The sequence below is a fragment of the Caloenas nicobarica genome, chromosome 1, assembly GCF_036013445.1.
Source record: "Caloenas nicobarica isolate bCalNic1 chromosome 1, bCalNic1.hap1, whole genome shotgun sequence".
NCBI lineage: Eukaryota > Metazoa > Chordata > Aves > Columbiformes > Columbidae > Caloenas > Caloenas nicobarica.
Genome location: NC_088245.1, coordinates 43,704,064 through 43,724,181, shown reverse-complemented (window position 1 = coordinate 43,724,181; position 20,118 = coordinate 43,704,064). Strand labels below are relative to the sequence as shown.

General features: G+C 46.6%; 1 protein-coding gene across 2 annotated transcripts; it reads left to right on the top strand.

Annotated features, from left to right (window-relative positions):
• The first annotated feature begins 288 nt into the window (after positions 1–288).
• Positions 289–19,655, top strand: LOC135997551 (WD repeat-containing protein 91). 2 transcript variants are annotated; one of them, XM_065650220.1, is made up of 15 exons: positions 289–474; positions 2,100–2,279; positions 4,415–4,622; positions 5,465–5,547; positions 7,621–7,745; positions 9,663–9,840; positions 10,075–10,233; positions 12,319–12,518; positions 12,879–13,029; positions 14,418–14,512; positions 14,838–15,006; positions 15,791–15,899; positions 16,742–16,854; positions 17,610–17,807; positions 18,746–19,655. In XM_065650220.1, exons 1-15 carry the CDS (start codon positions 352–354, stop codon positions 18,908–18,910), a joined length of 2,256 nt encoding a protein of 751 aa, XP_065506292.1. In that variant the 5' UTR covers positions 289–351; the 3' UTR covers positions 18,911–19,655. The 2 variants fall into 2 exon arrangements, with proteins under 2 accessions (XP_065506292.1, XP_065506299.1); XM_065650227.1 differs by lacking the exons at positions 289–474; positions 2,100–2,279; positions 4,415–4,622 and having other exon boundaries at positions 5,516–5,590; positions 18,746–19,654.
• Positions 19,656–20,118: the final 463 nt, after the last annotated feature.

Sequence of the window (20,118 nt, the reverse complement as noted above, 5' to 3'; positions counted from 1 at the left end):
CGCCTCTGCCCGTCCGCGCCCAGCAACATGAGCCGCACGTGGCGGACGGCCAATCGGGACGCAACCAGCGCCCGGCGGCAGCCAATAAGGGGGTGGGAAAAACGCGGGCTGTGGGCGCTGGCGGGGAGGGGAAGTGGGGTAGCGAAGAGGCGGGAAAAGGCGGACGGGCCGTGCGCATGTGCGGCGACGGGAACTACAACTCCCGGCGTTCCTTGCACTGGGCGGCCGCGGCAAAGCACTTTGGGAGTTGTAGTCCTGCTGGTGCTGGGCCGGACCATCGCGCTAGCGGCCGGGCAGCCCCCTCCCTCCCCGCCCGTGGGCGGGCGGAGCTGGCGGCGCCGCGGGTCCCCCATGGCGGCGGCGGCGGAGCGGACGGACGAGCTGGTGCGGGAGTACCTGCTCTTCCGCGGCTTCACCGCCGCTCTGAAGCAGCTGGACGCGGAGATCAAGGCGGACCGGGAGAAGGGCTTCCGGGTAAGCGGCGGCCGCGGAGCCCCCCGGGGAGGCCGCGGGCGTCCCTCCGCGCACCCGCTCCCAGGGCTGGGTGACGGGAGCGGGCCGGGCGGCGGCGGGGCAGGTCTCGGAGCCCCCGCGCAAGTAGCTCGCCCCGCCCGGGCTGGGCTGGGCGCTGGGGCCCGGCCGGCCGCGCAGGCGGGACCCCCCGCGTCCCGGTGGCGGGGCCGCCGCTGTGTACGTACGCGCAGCCTCCCGGCGAGGCGGCTTCGCGCAGCGGAAGGGTCTGCTCCCGCTTGGCGCCGCAGCGGCGGGGAGTGACGGGCTCCATCCCCTCCCCGGGCGGCCCAGCCAGGGCCCGCAGGTCCCGCCCGCCGTGTGCCCGGCCCGTCTGGAGCCGCCGCCCGTGGCCCCTCCGTCCGAGCCGTAAACCAGCCGGGGTTCTCAGCTTCGTGCCGAGGGGAACCGAGGAGACGCGCGTACGGAGCGGCGGCAGGAGGACGTTTCTCTGCCTGGGTCTCCTCTCGGTCGTGAGATATTTATCCATCTGCTTTACAGCTCTGCTCCTTAGTCTGGATGATTTAAGCACCAGCGTGGAAATTGGCGCAGAGTTTGCCGGCCTCGAAAATACAGTTTCAGCCCTTCGTGCAAGCTTTGGGTTCCTGCAGCAGCAGTTCTGGGCGCTGACTGTAGTGTTTTGGGTTGTCAGATTTTTCTTTAACCAGCAGCATAACCTTTTATCGTTCATAAAACATGTTGCTTTTTTTAAAAATACATCAGCACTTTGCTAATGTTTAGATGTCATTAAACAATTGATTTAATTGGCATAATATTGCCCAAGACAAAATTAAGACGGGACTGGTGGAATCACAGACTTCTGTTTCTTTTATCTGTAGGAAGCCACAGAAATAGAGGTCGGTTGATGTCTTATGACATTAACTGATGAGAGGGGAGCAAGCCACGTATTTAACAACTTTGGTAGTTGAATTTTGTATAGGGTACAGGTTTTCTTTTTTCCCCTAATGCCTGACTTGGCCATCAGAAATCACTGAACTAAAAGTTGATTCCCACACTGCTGTTCTGCCTCACTCATATTGCAGAAATGAATTTTTAAGAGACATAATGACAAAAAAAAAAGGTTGTAAACTTTTATGCCATGCCTTCTTAGTAGATGATGTTATTGAAGGTAAAAGTACTTCAAAAGTTGCAGTTTTCCTCTTTCCATTGGCTAAATACATTTTTTTTCCTTTAAAAATACGACTTTTCCACATGCTGCACTTGAGTTGTCAGCATTTAATCACATTCTTCCTGTTTCTTCATTGTCAACTGACTTCTTTTAAAAGAAGTGGAAAGTTTTGGTTACTTGCAAAAAAACTGCACCAACTGTGTTTAACAAAATGTGATCTTCTTGTCAAAATGTTTGGCTATGTTCTTTCATGTTTATTTCTAATTTGAGAAGTGCTGTGGAGTGGAAGAGTGCTAATACAAAATGCAGAGTGTTTCATGGCTTAGGAAAATAGCTAATGCATTAGTGGATTGTAGTGGGTTTTGTGCAGTTAAAGCTTCTCAGCTTTAAGTTACAGAAAGTCTGTTGTTCTGGCACAGCCCTCACGTGACCGCAGTCTTCCCTGTTTTGCCCTCTTTAGGTAGATAAGATAGTGGACCAGCTGCAGCAGTTTGTTCAGAGCTATGATCTGGCTGCCCTGCGGGATTACTGGAGTTACCTGGACCGGCGCCTTTTCAGCCGTTTGGAAGATGTGTACCGACCAACAGTGAACAAGCTGAAAACAAGCTTATTCCGATACTACCTTGTCCATACTGTTCAGGTAATGTTTGATTTTTTTAGGGTTCTCTTTTAAAAAATGATTCTGGTCTCTAAAACCAGAGCAATGAAATACCCGTGTGAGCCTCTTGGCAGGTCTGGTGGGTAAGGAACAAGCAATTCATGTGTTGTGTATTTGGAGTGAAGTAATGAATTTGATGCAGAGATTAGGGAAGCTCAAGCAGGAGGGAAATATGGTTAACTGAGAGCAAGATACCATAGAATAGTCTGGGTTGGAAGAGACCTTCAAAGGTCATCTAGTCCAACTCCTCTGCAATGAGCAGGGACATCTTCAACCAGATCAGGTTGTTCAGAGCCCCATCCAGCCTGGCCTTGAATGTTTCCAGGGATGGGGCATCTACCACCTCTCTGGGCAACCTGTGCCAGTGTTTTACCACCCTCATTGTAAAAAAAATTTCTTCCTCACGTCCTGCCTGAATCTCCCCTCCTTTAGTTTAAAACCATGACCCCTTGTCCTACTGCAACAGGTCCTGCTAAAAAGTCTGTCCCCATCTTTCTTATAGTCCCCTTTTAAGTACTGAAAGGCTGCAATAAGGTCTTGCTGGACCCTTCTCTTCTCCAGGCTGAACAACCCCAGCTCTCTCAGCCTGTCCTCTTAAGAGAGCTGTTCCAGCCCTCTGATCATTTTTGTGGCCTCCTCTGGCCCCTCTCCAACAGGTCCATGTCTTTCCTGTACTGAGGGCTTCCAGATCTGGACGCAGGACTTCAGGTGGGGTCTCACTGGAGCAGAGGGGCAGAATCACCTCCCTCAACCTGCTGCCATGTTCCTTTTGATGCCGTCTAGGATACGATTGGCTTTCTGGGCTGCAAGTGCACATTGCCGGCTCATGTCCAATCTCATCCACCAGAACCCCAAATGCTTTTCTGCAGGGCTGCTCTCAATTTCATACTCAGACATGAAGGCAGGTCCCTCTCAGACAGGATGGCTGTATTGCTAGCTCAGTCCTGCTCGGCTGCTGCTAATAACCTGGATACTGGGAGAGATCACAAGGTTCGTAAACACTTCTCATGTGGCAGAGGAGGACAAGAATAATGCTCCAAGCAATTTTCCTAAGTTGAAGAAACAGCCAGAAAAAGGCCCCGAGCCCCTGTATATAGGTAGAAGTAGTCAGCTGCTCTGCAGAATAAGGAACAATGGAGCAGGCAACAGCAGTGTAGGGAAGTGCTTTACTGAAGCGATGGGGATCAGCAGGCAGGATTGTCTGTATTCCTTCCGCTCTAACCTGCTCGCAGGACTCAGCCAGATCTTCCAGGCACCATGGTTCTTAAAGAAAGCATCAAGGGAGTTGGAGGGTCCAGAAGAAAAAAAGGTGACTTGAAGTTGGTGGAGTTGAGTTTTAGTTCATAAGAGATGAGAGAAGTGGGCTTCAAGTCTGTACAAGGTAATGTGGGAGAGAAAACGAGTGAATGTTTTTTGTTTGCTTTGAATAGAACAGAAAATAATGAGCTTAAAATGGAGCAAAGATTATCTTGTTGAAACCCTAGGAAAGTCAATGGAATACAATACACAGGGTGGGCTTTGGCAAACAGAATAGACAAATACCTGTCAGGAATTCATGTTTCATTTCTTACCATTTAGAAGCAGTGTTTCCCCTTTGGTTCCATTCCCTGACAGAAAATATTAAATGATGGGTGTTGGAGGAGGCAAAATCTAATGCACACTTCTGGAAGTGCATTTTTTCATGTTTTGTTTTGCCCTGTGCTTACCTTGAGGTATGACCGTCCTGTCTGAATGATGTATCAGATGGAAACCTTTTCAGGCCACATCTGCTGTAAACTTGAGTAATTTGAAATATACTTTAGTCCTGTATATGAATGCTGACATCTTACATCAGTGCACAAACTGCACTGGTTTAGCTGGAAGTCAGTGTAAGTGATCAGTTTGATTTGCCTCAGCCTTTGAACAAGACTGGTGACTAGAAAGAAGGTCAGATTAAGTGCATTTGTGAGCTTCTCGTAGTGTATTTAAAACCCTTGTTCCTAGATGAATCCATTAACTAACCACTTGCTCTGTTGGGAGGTGAAATTAGTTGTTAGTGTGTTCGTAATGCAGAGCCTATGTTCCCATGTGGTGGCGTGAATGGAAGTGTGAGCCTTGTTCTTCTTGCTGTGTTTCAGAGCGGCCGTAATGACAAGGCGCAGGAGTTTTTCCTCAAGCAGGCCTCTGAGCTCCAGAACCAGGTGGAGTGGAAGGATTGGTTTGTCCTGCCCTTCCTCCCCGCCCCCGACTCCAACCCCACCTTCGCCACCTATTTCTCGCGCCAGTGGGCAGATACGTTTATCGTGTCTCTGCACAACTTCCTGAGTGTCTTGTTTCAGTGCATGCATATCCTTTTTTGCAGCTAATAGTTAAATCTCTCTTGGCCTGGTGTTACGCTTACTATTAACACTGGCGCCAAGAATATATTAATAGTATTGCAGAACATGCTGCTTTCAGGTGATTATTTAGAGCCAAGACTTAATAGGAAGCTGGTGTTTACCAGAGGATGTTGGAATAGTTATTGTTCAATTATCTGATTATATGTTTTATTCCCTGAGCACAAACAATTGTGGTTGTTGCTAATGCTGAACTCATCCCCTGTGCAAGTGACTACAAATCTTGTGCACATCTCGTTTTGAAATGCTTTTCCTCTTTGCTTGGCATGGTGCAACACAGGCCTGCAACCTTGGGTCATAGTCCATAACTGAACTAGAATCTCCTGTTAGACCCTTCTCTGGGTACATAAGTTCACAACATTGTCTAGTGACAGCTCACTGTAATAGGGCGGTTCAGTATTGGCAGAAAGAACAGCTCTTGTCCCACACTACCAAGTTCTGACCTTGTTTGTTTACACTGCAGCTGGAATACAGCTGTTTCTTCAGTGTACAATAAGGCATTAACATGATCTGTGTTGTCTTCCACTTCTGACATGTAAAAAGGAAAAATTTAAAAATCCTTGCAAAGCCCGAGTGTGAAGTAGTTCATGCAACAGTAAAGTACAAAGAAAGTACAAAGTTAGCTTGTGTAGCTAAAATATTACTAGTCTTCTGGCGTTGCACTTCTTGCTGGTAGTTTGGACTTGGAAACTTTGCTGTCTTACAGGCAAATGGCCACTATGAAACACTGACTTTTAGTATTCAGCCAGGTGCACACAATTTTTTGCCTTGGTTTTCTTTAACATTCCTCACCAGTTCCAGTCATTTTGAACTTCGAAGCTGAATGCCTCAGGAGCAGTCTCATACAAGAAGAAAATGAATCGTTGCGGCATAAGGTCAGAACCGAAGTCACTCTTTAGTTGCTGACTGCATGAGATCGTAAGTTTTGTAAAATTTGTTCCACCCATTCAAGAAAGTTCTAGCTGTTCAGTGCAGTTATTCCAAGGCAGATTCTTGTATGAGTCCTTTGTTATTTTGGCTTAACTTTCAACCGTCTCCAGCAGACGTTGTGATCATATTGTGAAATGTCTGCTTAGGGTATTACTGTCCCTCTCCCTGTGCTATCTGACAGGTGGCTGGACACTGTGCATACTCCTTTCCTGATATGCCGCGAAGTCAAGACTGAAACTAGTGGCAGGTTAAGGGTATATGTGTCTGACTTAGCATGGAAACTTGTGAATAGTGTTAAGTCATTTCCAGATTTTAGCTGGTGGAGCAATAGAAATGGGTGATAACTTCTGGCAAAGAGACAAACACTGTTACTTCTGAAATGGCCACTTAACCATGGTTGCAGTGCACTTAAAGCAATTTAGATCAGCTAATTGAAATGTCATGAATGTCTGTTTCCCAAATAATGACCTTACAGTAAACTGTAAGAAGGGCTTACCAGTTCAGACAGAATGTTGCCCAGCTCCAAGTCTTGTTTTTGACAGTAGCATCAGCAGATAACACACATTGGTCCTTTCCCGGTGTGATTTTCTATTAGATTTGGGAAATCCACAGTTTAAGAACTTTCAAAACTACAGATCACATGGGGATGATCATGTATGAGCAGAAAGCCTTGTTCATGTAAGCAGGGCTCTAGTTTCAATTCCTCCGCCATACCAAGAAAGACCTTTCTTTGCATGAATACTTCAGTAAAATAAGTTTTGTGCTTTACCTCCTGTTTTACAAAACACAGTGTATGTTGTGCTTCCTGTTTCAACTGTTTTGGTAGCTGATCAACATTGTTAATTTGTTCTAAAAAGTAAAATAGAATAATTGATTTCAAAAAGGAGGCTTTTTTTGGGGGAAAAAAGTGAGGTTTGTCACTGTACTGTATGGAGTCAGTGGGTCAGGTAAACTTTGACAGGAGGGTTCTACAAAGGTGGTCAGTGAATTGGGACAGCAGGATAAGGTATGTTTTCAAATAGAGCTCTTTTGTTTCCTCCAATTTTGTATTCTGTACTTTTAATCAAATTAAAGCTGTTTTTTGTTTGTGGTATGTTGATTGCTATAACTTAGAGTTTGCATAAGCATTCTCTGGCAAATAGGCAGAGGTAAAAACTAGGCTTTTCTTTTTGGGGAACTGCTCAGGTCAGAAAAGGAAGCAGCTACCTATGGAATACATGTTTTAAATAAAAATGGTGTGAATAAATACTGAATTTGATGCTAGCTGAAACGAAGTAGTGATTCTGATTTCACTGCTGAAACAATGCAAATACGTGAATAACCAACTGGATTTCTAAAGCTCCTTTTTCTTGTAATTTCCTTCCTTAAATACTGTGATAAAAGGAAAAAGAAGAATTATTTCTGAAAAACAAATTTACGGAAACAGCAAAGCCTGAGGATTGCTTTATGTGAACAAGAGTCACAGGCATAAACCGCAGAAAGCTGCATCTTGACGTTCCTCTCTGCTAAGAGGAAAATGTCTCTCCGTCACGTGGAGATAAATCTCACTGCCACGCTTGGGAGGGAGCTGGGCGAGGTGCGGAGCTGGGTTTCAGAGCGACCTGGTGGCGTTGCCCTCTGTGCACCCTGCCAGCTTACCAAGCCCTTGGCTGTGGGAAAAAGACGACCTCCTGGGCTCGGTGCCCGTACATCGCTGCTGCAATCATGCGCGTTGTCCTGGCCTTGAACCGTCAGCACGAGGTGGCTGATCAGCTCTGCCCTGGCTGCCTCTCATCTCCCAGCACCATTCCTGTCCCTCAGCAACAGCCCAAGGAGAGGAGCCAAGGGTTTTAAGTAGACTTGTTTCGTGTGTCTTAAGTACTGCTTGTTTTGATTACTTGGACTTAGTGTGGTGGTCAGCCAGAGTGGCTTTCTTCCCTCCTCACCCTTCCAGGGCTGTTAAAAGGACTAAACAGCAAGTGGGAAGGAGGTTAATGTCAGTGACCTTCTGTTTACTTGGCTCTCCTCTCTCCTTGTAGCTGTTTGCTTTGCAGGCTGAGTCCTCACGCATGAAGAAAGAGGAACTGGAGGTGGAACAAGCGGTTGCACATCACAAGTTGCCTGCGTATGTGGCCAACATGGATCGACTCGGGGACTCTGAGCTGTGAGTGCCTGCTGGGGACAGGCTCTGCTGCTTTTGTTGGGTCAGGGAGGCTCCTCGAGTGTCATTTCCTTGTTCCCTGCCCTGGGAAAGACATCCAGGCAGAAATTCTGGTGAACTAAGTGGATTTAATGGGGGAATTTGTGACTGGCATCTTCCCTGCCATTTGGGAGAGAGATTCTTGCCAATCACACATGGAAATGCTTCTGCTCAGCTCTCACCATTACACCAGGGTGTTCTGGACAGCCAGGGCACTGGCATTGCACACAGTGCAATACCTTGCAGTGTTGCTCGGATGAAGTGGATTGTCTCTTGACTCCTGTTTTCTTTAGTGCCTGGCATGCAGTAGGCGAGTGCCATGTGTTGTTTGGTACACTGTTACTGTCTGACCCAAAGGGGTCATTGTTAGGCGGAGATGCTTTCTTGCTTTTGCAAATTCAAGGGGAAAGGAGTTTCTCTTCTGCGAGGCTCAGTTATGCACAGAATTCCCCATAAACTTGCTGCAATTAAACTGTGTTCTATGGCTACATCTATTGTATTCCCATCTGTGGAAATTAGGCAACATACACAGCGATAAACCTTGTTTAATTGTTATTTAGACTCTTAATTTTCCCCCAGTACACAGTCATGTAAAGCAAGTCTGTGTTTGAATTCATTGTGTTATTGAGATTTTTTTCTTTGCTTTAAAAGGATCTGAAAACAAATGCAGCTTAGCCACAAGGTCTTAATAACACTGCTGAGGCTTTGACTTTCTCATGTTCTTCTTCCACTCCTTTTCAGACAGGAGGAAAATGGTTCAAATGCTGCTGACAGTGACAAATAGAAGTTGTAGCAGAGACCACATACAAAGTCTTTGTTTTAGTCTAAAAAATGTCTGATTAAATAGACCGAAGTGTACGATGAACTACCTTGATAACTGCTTTACACTCTTTGTACAGGACAGACTATGGAGTTTAATTTGAGATTATTTTTTTTGACTACTCTGTGGGAAGTCCCTCACATGGGGGCGGGGATGTGAGGGATGGGATGATTTATTCCCATGTTCACTTTTTGTCCATTTATACTAGAAAAACTTGCCTTAGAAGTGGCATTCCTTGTGTGTATGACTTGTCTCTTAGTGTGGCGACCAGTTTTGGTTGCTTTTTACTTGTCTTTGCTCAACCCAAGGCTCAGCTTTGGTAGAACAGTTCCTTCCTGGAATAGAGGATAGACACAGTGAATGTGATTGTATTCCCCTTCCCCTGGGTGCTGCTCTGCTCTCAGAGGAAGCTGCAGCGGAGTGAGGTCAGACGTTTGTTTTGGGAAGCAGCTGCTGCTCTTGGTGTTGTGGGCTGAGAAGGGAGGTGTGTGTAATCATAGCAATGGACCTAAACTTCCTTATTTTCTGTGGGCCCAGTTTTTGAGATATTGAGGGCCTGTGTTTTAAAATTGCTGAACATGACTTGCTGAATATCTAAGGGTGTTCAGTGAAACACTGGATACTGAATGCCTCTCGATTTAGGTCTGGTTTATGCCTTGAATTGGGAATCCTGGCTGAATAGGTTCTTTGGAAATCTGGATTCCTCTGCCTTTCCCTTAGGGTCTTTGTAAACTAACCAAATGGAGTGGAAGGGGTTTGAGGTGGCCCTACAGGGGATTCAGCAACAGCTGAGCCTGTCGTCTCAGTGGCATCTCTGATAAGTGAGCTTTGGTTACAGTAATTATAGTGATCTGCTCCAGGCACTAACAGGATGTTTTAAAACATTTTTTTAATGCGTAGTGGTCCATCAGCTTGGAAAGGAACATCTGTCCTCCAGTGGTTCAAACTGCTGGCACTTTGCTTGTTGGGTGGTCTTTGATCAGGTTGTCTCACTACACTTTCATAATTGTGTTTGGTGGGGGTTTGTGTGCGTTTGTGTTTTGTTTTGTTTTTTCTTTTAGTGATATGACCTGCAGCCAGAGGAGTACTGCACATTCTCTTCAGTCCAGGGGAGGCTTCCTGTCCTCTTTTCTCTCCCAAAGTAAAAAGGGCCCTTCCAGACCAGCCCATTCAAGTGGGGCTTCTCCAACACAGACTGGCAGTATGCTGCTAGGGAAGAAAGAACCAACAAATCACCAGGTAATTCTCAACTGTGTTTGTTGAAAGGTGTTCAGTATCCAAGTAGTTAACTTGTTGTACAGCACTGCTCCAAGCTTTTCCTTCCACTTGAAAAATGCAGCACAAGAACAGCTGCTGTTTTCTGGGGGCTCGTGGAGCCATTGTGGGTGCTTGTTTTCTTTGCCTCCTCTTTTGCTCTTTGTCCTGCAGCCTAGCACAAACATAAATTTGCCAAATCATTCCTCTGCCTTCCAGAGTGCCAAAGCAAAAGAAGGAATGGTGAGCTGTAAGGATGGGAAGAGCCACTTCAGTGGGTTAGTAGCAGGCGAGTCAAGTTCCCTGCAGCAGCGGCAGAAGCGCTTGCAAGAGCATGGGAAGGAAAGGAAGGAACTGCTGTCAAAAGGGACCTTCCAGGTACTGGGCAACGCTGCCAGGCTGGGAAGCGGAGGGCTGGTGTTTCTGTAGTTTGTTTGTGCTAGGTGGTAAAACAAGCACAAGTGTTCCCATTAAGCTTCCAAACTGCTACTCAGATCTAAATGTATCGAAGGTTAATCTCTGTAGTTAATCAACTCCTTCCACACTCAGTTTGTGTCCCTAGAAGGGAATCAGTATTGATGTTTCAAATGGAAGAAAAGTTGTCTTTCGTGATGATGTGTTCAACAGCTTGGTCCTGGGAAGGGTATGTTTCATCCATCTTAATGGTTATGTTCAAATACTGTGGTGTTATCCCCTTTTCTTAGTGGCAATGGGCTTGAGTCATCTGTCCCACCCAAGTGAGTTATCCTGATTTGCAGAGTCTCTGTGTGGGACGGATAAAAATGCATAGAAAGTTTTCCTGGATAGTAGTGGAAGTATCCTTCATAGCAACATTCGTTTTTTGGATTTTTTTTTTGTGCTGTATGTTGCTGTTTTGTCTGGGGGTGTGCCCTGCTTTCTCATCTAATTAAATAATAAGACCGTGTCCTGGATTTTAACCACTGAAGGTCAGCAGACTACATCTGTTCACATGTGTATTGTCTGGCTTTCAGCAGCCCTGTGGTCAGAGGATACAGAGCCCAGGAGGAATGATGTCAGCATCTCAGCCATGTTTATTTTGGCTGCATGAGATGCTGCCTTGTGGTAGCAACAGTGCTGAGGGACAGTTGCCTGTCAGCCCATATGTGTGCCTATTCTGTGTGGGCAAACACTGCTTTAAAGAGGAGGTGTTTCTCCACCACTGAGCACTCAAGGCTCTCTGAGAACTTTTTTCTTCGTGGCTCATCTACAACACTTTAATTAAACGTTTACCAGAAAATCGCCAAGCCCAGATTCCTGCTAAGAATCCTTTGACTTTGCTTTTCCTGTGATGTTCCAGGTTAAGGCAGTGTTTTCCTGGCTTTGTAAAGGTTGCTTCTGGTGCTCTAGAGGAAACTGATACTATTTAGCTTTCTGTTGTTTCAGCGCGTGTAAGCAAAATAGAAACTGAAATGCAGCACTGTTTTTGAGTGCCATTCCTTGGTTGTTATCTCCCCTCATTAACTAACACAGAGAGGGGCATTCTTGGATTTATTTCCCAATCTTTTCCAGCCTTGCGATTTCAGATGATTTGATTATGCAGTGTTTGACCCATTGCTCAAGATGTGAAGCTACTACAAATAAGGCAAGATGTGTTAGGGAACAGGAATTCAAAACCATTAACACCAATACCATTTTGGGGCACTTCATCTTCAGAGGATGGTTTAGCAGAGGAATGCTTACACATGTTTTACTGGCTTAAGTGCTGTATCTGCTTCTTGTTCAGCTTCTGGTGGCAAGGGAAAACTAACCTGCTTTCAAACGCTTCTGTATGCTGCAGTGCAGATCTTGTCTCATTCAGGTACCTTCACCTCCTAAAACTCCATTTGTGTTGTCTGCCCTGTCAAATGGAGTTTTCAGCTTTTGGACTCATGTCAATTCTATTGTTGTCATCAGTCAGTTGGCTGCAGTGGCTGTCCCAGCGAACATGGACTAAATCTCTGGCAGACAAGGATAATCCATCTATTTGGGATCACCATCCAACAAGAGTATTTGTGCAGGTTTACTGAACTGCATATTATAAAGATTTAACTTGTATTGCTAAATGCAAGAATTCCTTGAAATATGTTGACTTGCCTGTGAATGTGTTCTAATGGCATCAAAATGGGCCTCTGGTATCAGCTGAGGCAGGCCAAGCAGAGGTGTTACAGTTCCTTTAATTCTTACAGGAAAGTGTATGGCTGGGCACATGGAACGGGATATAAAGGACTCTACAATCAAGGAGGCCATATTAAATGGTTCAGTTGTGCAACACACTGTCCTTGTGTTCAGAGGGTACCTGGCAGAAGGGGTGTTGAGCTGACAATGCTTCTGTTTCAGTGCAACTTCTCCCTTTTTTTTTTTTTTTTTTTTTTTTTTCCCCACCTCCCAGGAGGCTGGGGTGGCTGAAGAGCTTGATCTGGAGCTGCTGCTTCCTTGTATTTCACACAGGATTTCTTCCTTCAGGGCCAAAGTGCTGAGAAGAAAACAGAGACTAGCACCGCTGAGACAGAACCATGCTCAGAGCTGAATGCTGAGCAAGCAGAGACTTCAACCAAAATGCCTGCTAGTGTCCCAGAGGCTGTGGGAGTCCGACAGGAGCAGCCTTTCATCGTCCTGAGCCAGGAGGAGTATGGGGAGCACCATTCATCCATCATGTACTGCAGGTAGGGGACTGGCAGAGAAGAGGGCTTTCTCATAGAAGCCTCTCTAGAGGACCAGCTGTGTCTGGCCTCCTTCTCCCAGCCTCTCTTCTGTCCAGCACGTTGTGCACATGCTCTCAGTTGTAGGGCAGTCGAGTTGCTGTGACTGAAAATAGCCTGTAGCTTGTGCAGTGAGGATGGACAGAGATTTTTGTGATTGGGAGATACCATCCAGGGAAGAAACTCCCTGGGAAAGCAGGATGGCTCTGATTCCTGCAGAAGTAATTGGTGTGTGGCCATGAGACCAAGGATTGCTGAGCTATCTACCTGCATCTAAGAATTTTAAGGAGAAAAACTATCCAATTAGTTTTCTTCTGCACATAGGGTTGATTGTTCTGGACGGCGAGTGGCCAGCTTGGATGTCGACGGGGTCATCAAAGTCTGGTCTTTTAACCCCATAATGCAAACTAAAGCTTCATCCATTTCCAAATCTCCATTGCTGTCTCTGGAATGGGCAACCAAACGTGATCGGCTGGTGAGTAGCCGGTGTATGGAGCCTCGAGGGTCACGGCAGATGATTTGGGGCTGTGTTGCTACTTGTTGCACATTAACTTCTAGACAGCTGCCTTGTGGATAAGATCAGGCCAACAGTTAGTTTCCACTTCAGTGGGACATGGGCAACTGAAGCCTGTAGGGTCTAAGAAAAGCTAGAGTGGGGAATGTGCTCTGTGTATCGAGCAAGGAATTCACCACTGGTTGCTCCAAGATAGAAGTTCCCAAGCTGCAGGATAGAATCAGCTCCTTTAAGAGAAGTGCCTCTCCAGGCAGAGCAGGCAGCCCCTTGCAAAGGCAGGCAGAGACAGCCTGGTACAACAGCCCATGGGAGCCCTGCAGCAGGGAGTTGTGGGGCTTTATTCCCACCCTTTCTGCTTGTGTGGGTGTGAGAAAAGCTCTGTGGTCGGTATTATACTGGTGCCTTATGAGTTGGAGGTTGGTGTGTGCATAAGGAGCTTGGGACTTGTTTAAATATCATTGCAGTTTTAATGTTTCCTATAGCACTTTAGCTCTCTTACTAGAGAGGAGCCTTAAATTATATGCATTCTTCTGAGTCCTGGAACTGTTGCTTGTGTTTCACACCTTCCCTTGGCAAAGAGAGAGGGCTGTGTGAGACGGCAGGCCTGCAACCGAGGGAAATATTGTTTGCACTCTGGCACTGATGTGTCGCTGTTGCCCCCAAAATTCCACCTGTGAAGAGCTCGTGCTGCAGCTTGTCTCTTTCTTTCCTTTTACTCTTAGAAAGGAAGTTGTCCATGCAGTCATTCTGATGTTTCTTCTGCTTTGTTGAGTGTATTTCTCTGCTTGCTGGTAGATTCTTCTTTCTGAAGTATATGGGGATTCACTAGCAAATCAGGCTCTGAAGTGAGAAGGATCTGACTTGCTTAATTTTCTTTGGTGCATCCCTCCATGGTTTTACTTTTGATTTAAATTGTAGCACCACTGATAAAGCATGTGTGAGCCCTTCTGAATTATTTCCTTCTCTCCTGGGTGAAAGGAGTTGGCTTCTACTTGTTTTTTTTTCTTAAACTTAGATTGTTAGTTCTGCATTACTCTTTCCTTGCTCCCCTAGATATTGAGACTCCACATGTTTTGCATCCTATAATGTTGAGCCATAATCTAGAAAGTGGCTTTTACTCCACCTTAGTGCCTGTGAGATCGTTTTCTCACTGGAAAGCAGCTTCTCTGAGTCTAGGGTAGTTGTACTCAGCATGACATGCACAGAAAGACAGGATGTGCCCTAATGGGGTGATGCTTAATACAAATGCATAAATAGGAAAAAAAAAAAACTTTGTGGTGGTGTTGGTGGTTGGACAGCATCACTGTACTCACTTGCACTCCTTCCATCTCCTCCTTGTTGGTTTCAAGCTGTTGCTTGGCAGTGGGGTTGGGACGGTTCGTCTTTATGACACAGAAGCAAAGAAGAACCTCTGTGAAATCAGCATTGATGAAGACATGCCCAGGTAACTATGGAATACTGATTTTTTTAAAATATAAATATAAATGTTGTTGGTTTTGACTGTGAAAAGGTAGGTGAACTCTCAGTGTTCCTGCTGCTTTTGTGCAACTACAGGACTATTCAGCCTTCACCCAGAGGGTGGTCCATGTCTGAGCAGTGTAAAACTGCTCAGTTAAACAAGAGACACTCAAACTCTGTCTAAGCACACGGATCCTGCCCCCACTTATGGTGCACCATGTCTTGCAGGGTCTTAGTGGGAGAGCTTGTGGTCAAGTGTTGCACTTGAAGCAGCTGCTAGAGAGAGGCAATTCAAACTGTTTGTGTTTCAGGATCCTCTCACTTGCCTGCAGCCCAGGCGGCGCCTCCTTTGTCTGTTCTGCAGCAGCCCAGAGTCCCATCTCCCACATGGACTACTCAGCAGTCAGCTCTGGGGGCAAAAGCATGAACCAAGTTCCTGGGAAGCTGCTACTGTGGGACACTAAAACGATGAAGCAGCAGGTACTGACTGGGTTTCTTTCCTTTCTCAGTCTGCTTGCTGAGAATGAGTGTCTTCTGTTTTAATGTGTAGGAGCCCTCTTTCTAAATTATACCGACTTTCTTTTCAGTAGCCTTCTATTGTTCCCCCCTTCCTCCTTTCACATCTGTCACATGCAGGATAAAAATGTTTTAAGTAGCTGCTGCGTTTGGGTGGGGATTTTTTGTTTTGTTGGTGTTTTGGTTTTTTGAGGGATCCTTCAAAATAGTCTGTAGCCTTGTTTCTATCCTGCCTGCACAGTTTCTGACTGGAAATCTCCCAAGTGGATTGAATGATGCTTTGCTTAGGCTTTCTCCACTTGAGCTATATTGAAGGGATTTCTTTGCTGCTGTTTCCCATGCCCTCCCTGTTTTTAAGTGATGTGCTTCTTTCAGAGACTTCATCTCCTGTCATTTTCTCTATTGTTTCCTTTTAGATGGATCACTTGTCCCATCCCTTGCCCTTAAGAAATGCTGTCCCTGACGTGTAGGAGAAAGCAACATACTCAAGCTAATGCCCGCCAGAACCTGGTTTTGCAGCCCTGAGGCCAGGGCTGAGAAAGCTGTGGCTTGGCTGAGGTGAATTGTTGGTTTAGTGTCCCAGTAAAATGCAGCTGCCAACCCTGAAGTCTGTAGTCATGAGAGGCGTAGGGCTCTGAAGTGGAGGAGTTCTTGCTACCAGATACTGTCTTTCCTCGCTCCTCTGGAGATCAGCTCCTCAGCACCCCCAGCTCTGTTTCTCAGCATTAATGCAGACTTTCCCTTCCAGCTGCAGTTCTCCCTGGAGCCTGAGCCCATTGCCATTAACTGCACAGCTTTCAACCACAATGGCAACCTGCTGGTCACTGGCGCTGCAGATGGGGTTGTTCGTCTCTTTGGTACGTTGAAATTAGGCAGTGAGGTGGCCCCTTGGTGTCCCCAGCTGGCTGCCCCTAGCATCCTTCTGCCAGCAGGGAGGCAGCTGTGGGACATGCCTGAACACCAAGATGGAAGCTATTTTCTCTCCTTCACAATAGCTCTCAGGAGTGAACTGACATAAACTTTCCCTGAGGGACATTGGCTGGAGACCCTGGTAGTGCTGCTGGATTTGTTGTTTCCCTCCTGCTGAGGAGCAGATTTAATTTGCCCTCGTGCCATGCAGTCTTGGCTGTGCCGTATAGCAGTACCACTGCCAAAGGCTGAGTCTCGAGGAAAGGAATTGATATTCAGCCTTCCAGTTGAAGGCAAGAGCTTCACATCAGTCCTCCTTCCCTGAGCAATTTCTGTTTCTCAGGTTTTCTCCTCTTCAGCCTGGCCTTGCAATAAAGGCAGTTTGGGCCTCCTCTGTGAATGAGAGATCTGCTTGTGGCCCAGGCGCCAAGCTGAAGGCAGCAGTCCCAGGTCTGTGGGAGGACAGGGCTGGCAGCAGCTGTGAGGGTGGGACAAGGGGAAGAGAAGAAGAAAGGTGGCAGTGCGGCTTGGATGCAGAATGCCTGCAGTTGGCAGTGAGCATGTGAGCAGCCCTGTAAAGCTGGGGGAAGAGGTGACTAGTTACAGGCAGTGATTTTTGTGGCCAGTGTAAAAGCCACATGTTGGAGAATAAGCACAGGGTGCTGGGATTGGATTGGGCTCCCCAGGCTGGTTTAGAGGGCTGGGACAGAGACCTTATTGAATGTAAAGGGCCTCTCTCTCTTCACCTCGGCTGTGTATGAGTAGTGTTCAGTGCTGGTTCTCCCCTCAGATATGCAGCAGCATGAGTGCGCCATGAGCTGGAAGGCACATGATGGGGAAGTCTACTCCGTTGAGTTCAGCTATGATGAGAACACAGTCTACAGCATAGGCGAGGATGGCAAGGTAGGCTCTGGGTGACCTACTGCTCAGCTGGCAGCAAGATCCCTTCTGGGGTCCTCTATATGGTAGGGATAGCAGTAAAAATACCCTCAGCAGCCTGCAGATCCTCCAGACTCTAACTGTAACCTTAGGTGTGCAGCACTACCCTGCTGTATGCAGTCTCTGCAGAGACAGTGGCTAGAAAGCGTATTAGCAGCCGGAGCCGTCTCAGACCTTGTCTGTAAATCTTACTGTTGGTGACATCTGCTTCCTAGAAAAGCCATGTGAAAACGACCTTTTGATGCCCTTGAAATCACATTTGAGATCTGGGATTCACCAGGGAGTAAATCCTTGACCACTTTGCATAAATTTCCTTGCCAGGAGCTCCCTGTTGCTTATAATAAAGGCTTCAATTTCTGCAGTTCCACAGTCTTCAGCAGTATAGAGGTATGGCTTAGGGAGGGAGGCTGCCTGAAGGTGTGGGTCCTTGGCTGATGAGAGTTACGTGAATTCCCGCCAGGATCCTGCATGCAATGTGGAAGGACACATAGGCAGCAGTGCTGGTGGAAGGTAGGGCATATATTTGCCTGGATAGCAGGCAGTATTAATAGCCTTTGCAGCCTCTGTTTTATAAACATAGCCACTTAGATGTAGATGTCAAAATGCCATATTCAATTCGTAAGGAATAGCCACTTTGCTTAAAAACAAGGAATGTCCCCTCTACTTTCATTCCAGTCAATTTAACTATTCACTTTTGTCATCTCTTTTTCTTCTTCTAGTTTATTCAGTGGAATATTCACAAAAGTGGCTTGAAGGTGTCTGAATACAATCTTCCCAGTGAAGCTACAGGTCCTTTTGTTCTGTCTGGATACAGTGGCTACAAGCAAGTCCAGTTCCCACGAGGAAGGCTTTTTGCTTTTGACTCTGAGGGCAACTATATGTTGACGTGTTCTTCTACTGGAGGAGTCATTTTTAAGGTAAATCTGAGAAGTGATGGGAAGTACTCTTACGCATCCATACAAGCTCTTGTTACAAGGCTGCAACATCAGCCAGTGGAAGTTCTCAAACAGCACCTACCATTCCCTGCCCTGTGAAAACTGATGCTTAGTTTCATACAGTGTGCATTTTAGCCGTGTGTGGTATTAAGCAAGTGTTTGAACCTTCTATAAGTATTTGGCCCTGTGTTTGTAGCTAGAGTATGTGTGTTCTTTGTTCTTAAAGCTTAGCTGCAGCAGTTTTCCGTAGTGCCCGAGTCCCTAGGACAAAGTTGGTGGTTTTGTGGTTTTTTACTTAATACATTGATGCATGCCAGTTCAATGCAAAATGTGTGATAGTTGACTGATGCCTATCTTTAATCTGCCTTGTGTACTTGCTGATGTTATGTTAGTCCCAGACAGATTCTCTCCCCTTACTGTGTGCTGAAAGGAAATGAAGGATAAGGCTGAATGGTTCCAAGTACCCAAAGTTCTGTGCCACAGTAGCAAGTGGTTACTGACCACATGCCTTTTGCCTGCCTCCTCTTGAGTCGATGCCCATCAGTATAAGTCATTGCAAGGCAGAGGAGATGGAATTTTTACTGTGCATCTGGGACGTTCAGAGCACCCGCACTAACATGAGCTATAGTTTAGGCTTAAATGCTCCTCATCAGTGTGTGCTCTCAGCCTGTCTCATTTAATTACTGCAGCTCGGCTGGTGTCAGAAGCTGAGCTTGCTTGAGAGCATGCGCTTCTATTGTGAGACTAGAACTTTGTTTCTTCTCGTGAGCTACATGCATCTCAACATCTCTCTGATTTTTCTGCTTAATTGTGTATGCTGATAGGGAGATGAAGTCTGTAGCAGGCTTTGGCTTCGCCTGTGGATGCACTGTCCCCACCACAGAAACGTATCTCCTTAAAATCTTATGCTTTCCTTTTAGTTAAATGGTGAGGACAAGGTTCTGGAGAGCTGCCTTTCCCTAGGAGGACACCGAGCTCCTGTTGTCACAGTGGATTGGAGCACAGCTATGGACTGTGGGACCTGCCTCACTGCCTCAATGGACGGGAAGATTAAATTAACAACCTTACTGGCTCAAAAGTCTTAACCTGGACAGTGGTGAAGGGAAAGAGCAAGAGACTTGATGAACGGTGTTAACTCCACAGGAACAAACTGCATGGGAGAGAAGGCAAACCGTAGTCCTTCTTCACAATGTATATTTGCCTCTTGACAAAAGTTAAATATATTTGCCAAACTGTGCAATAGAATGCCGTTATGGGACCAGATCAGTGGGAGCACTGAAAAATAAATCTCCACTGACCCATTGTGGCAGCTGGACTCCCTCCATTAGGGAGTCTTGATGATCACGTGGCTAGAATGCTACTGAGATGATGTATTAGGGATTCTACAGCAGAAAGTGAGGCTGGAGGAGGCATGCACAGTGCATGGTGATGAGATGGCTCAAACCGGAAAGGCTGTTGTGAAACTAGAGTATTTTTTCAGTATAACACTTGTTGTTGTGCTGCTTTTTGTTTTATTTCCACAAAAAGAAAATACTCCCTTGCACTTGATTCCTGTGTTCTTCTTAGCTGTTGCTGCAAAACATGGAGGGTGGCTGGGGCAGTGCTGTACCCAGAGAGTCTCCTGTGTGGAGAAAAGACCCATGTGCACCCTTTCACTGGGTGCTTCCAGCACTGACACTCACACGCTGCGGGGAACCAGTGCAAGACATGCAGGAACAAAAAGAATTGCATTCGGCCAGATGTGTTGCATTCCCTGATGCTACCTGCTGCCAACTAGAGAAGAGATGCTGAGTCAGGCTTGTTGCAATGCCGGTGTTGGAGTTCAGAAGCTACATACCGCCTAGCAGTGAGCAGGTGGTGGACAGGAGGAGGGAGGGCCAGAACCGTTCTGGTCCTCTCTCATGCTCTCTGTCACTGGAGCTGTCTCTCTCCCTGCACACCCCCAACATCAGGGCAAGTGCTGTGCTCAGGTGTTGCAGAGGGGGTTGAGTGAACTGCTAAGCAGCCAGATTTCATCTTACACAGCACCACGGAACTTACTGCTGCTTATGTCCTTGGCCTTTATGGGGAGTTTACAGGACTGTTCCTGGGTGGAGGTCTCTTTCTGAGGTATGTGCAGAATGGGTCCAATTTACAGTTTGAAGGTAGGTTTGGTGTCTTCTCAAAGCTGTTTTGGTTTTAGAGCCCAGAGATCCCTTAACATTCACCAATGTGAAGGGCGGTTGCCTGGAGGGGCAAGTCTGCTTTTGCCAAGTGTGCTTCGGCGACTTTGTGAAGGGTGGCTTCTCCAAGT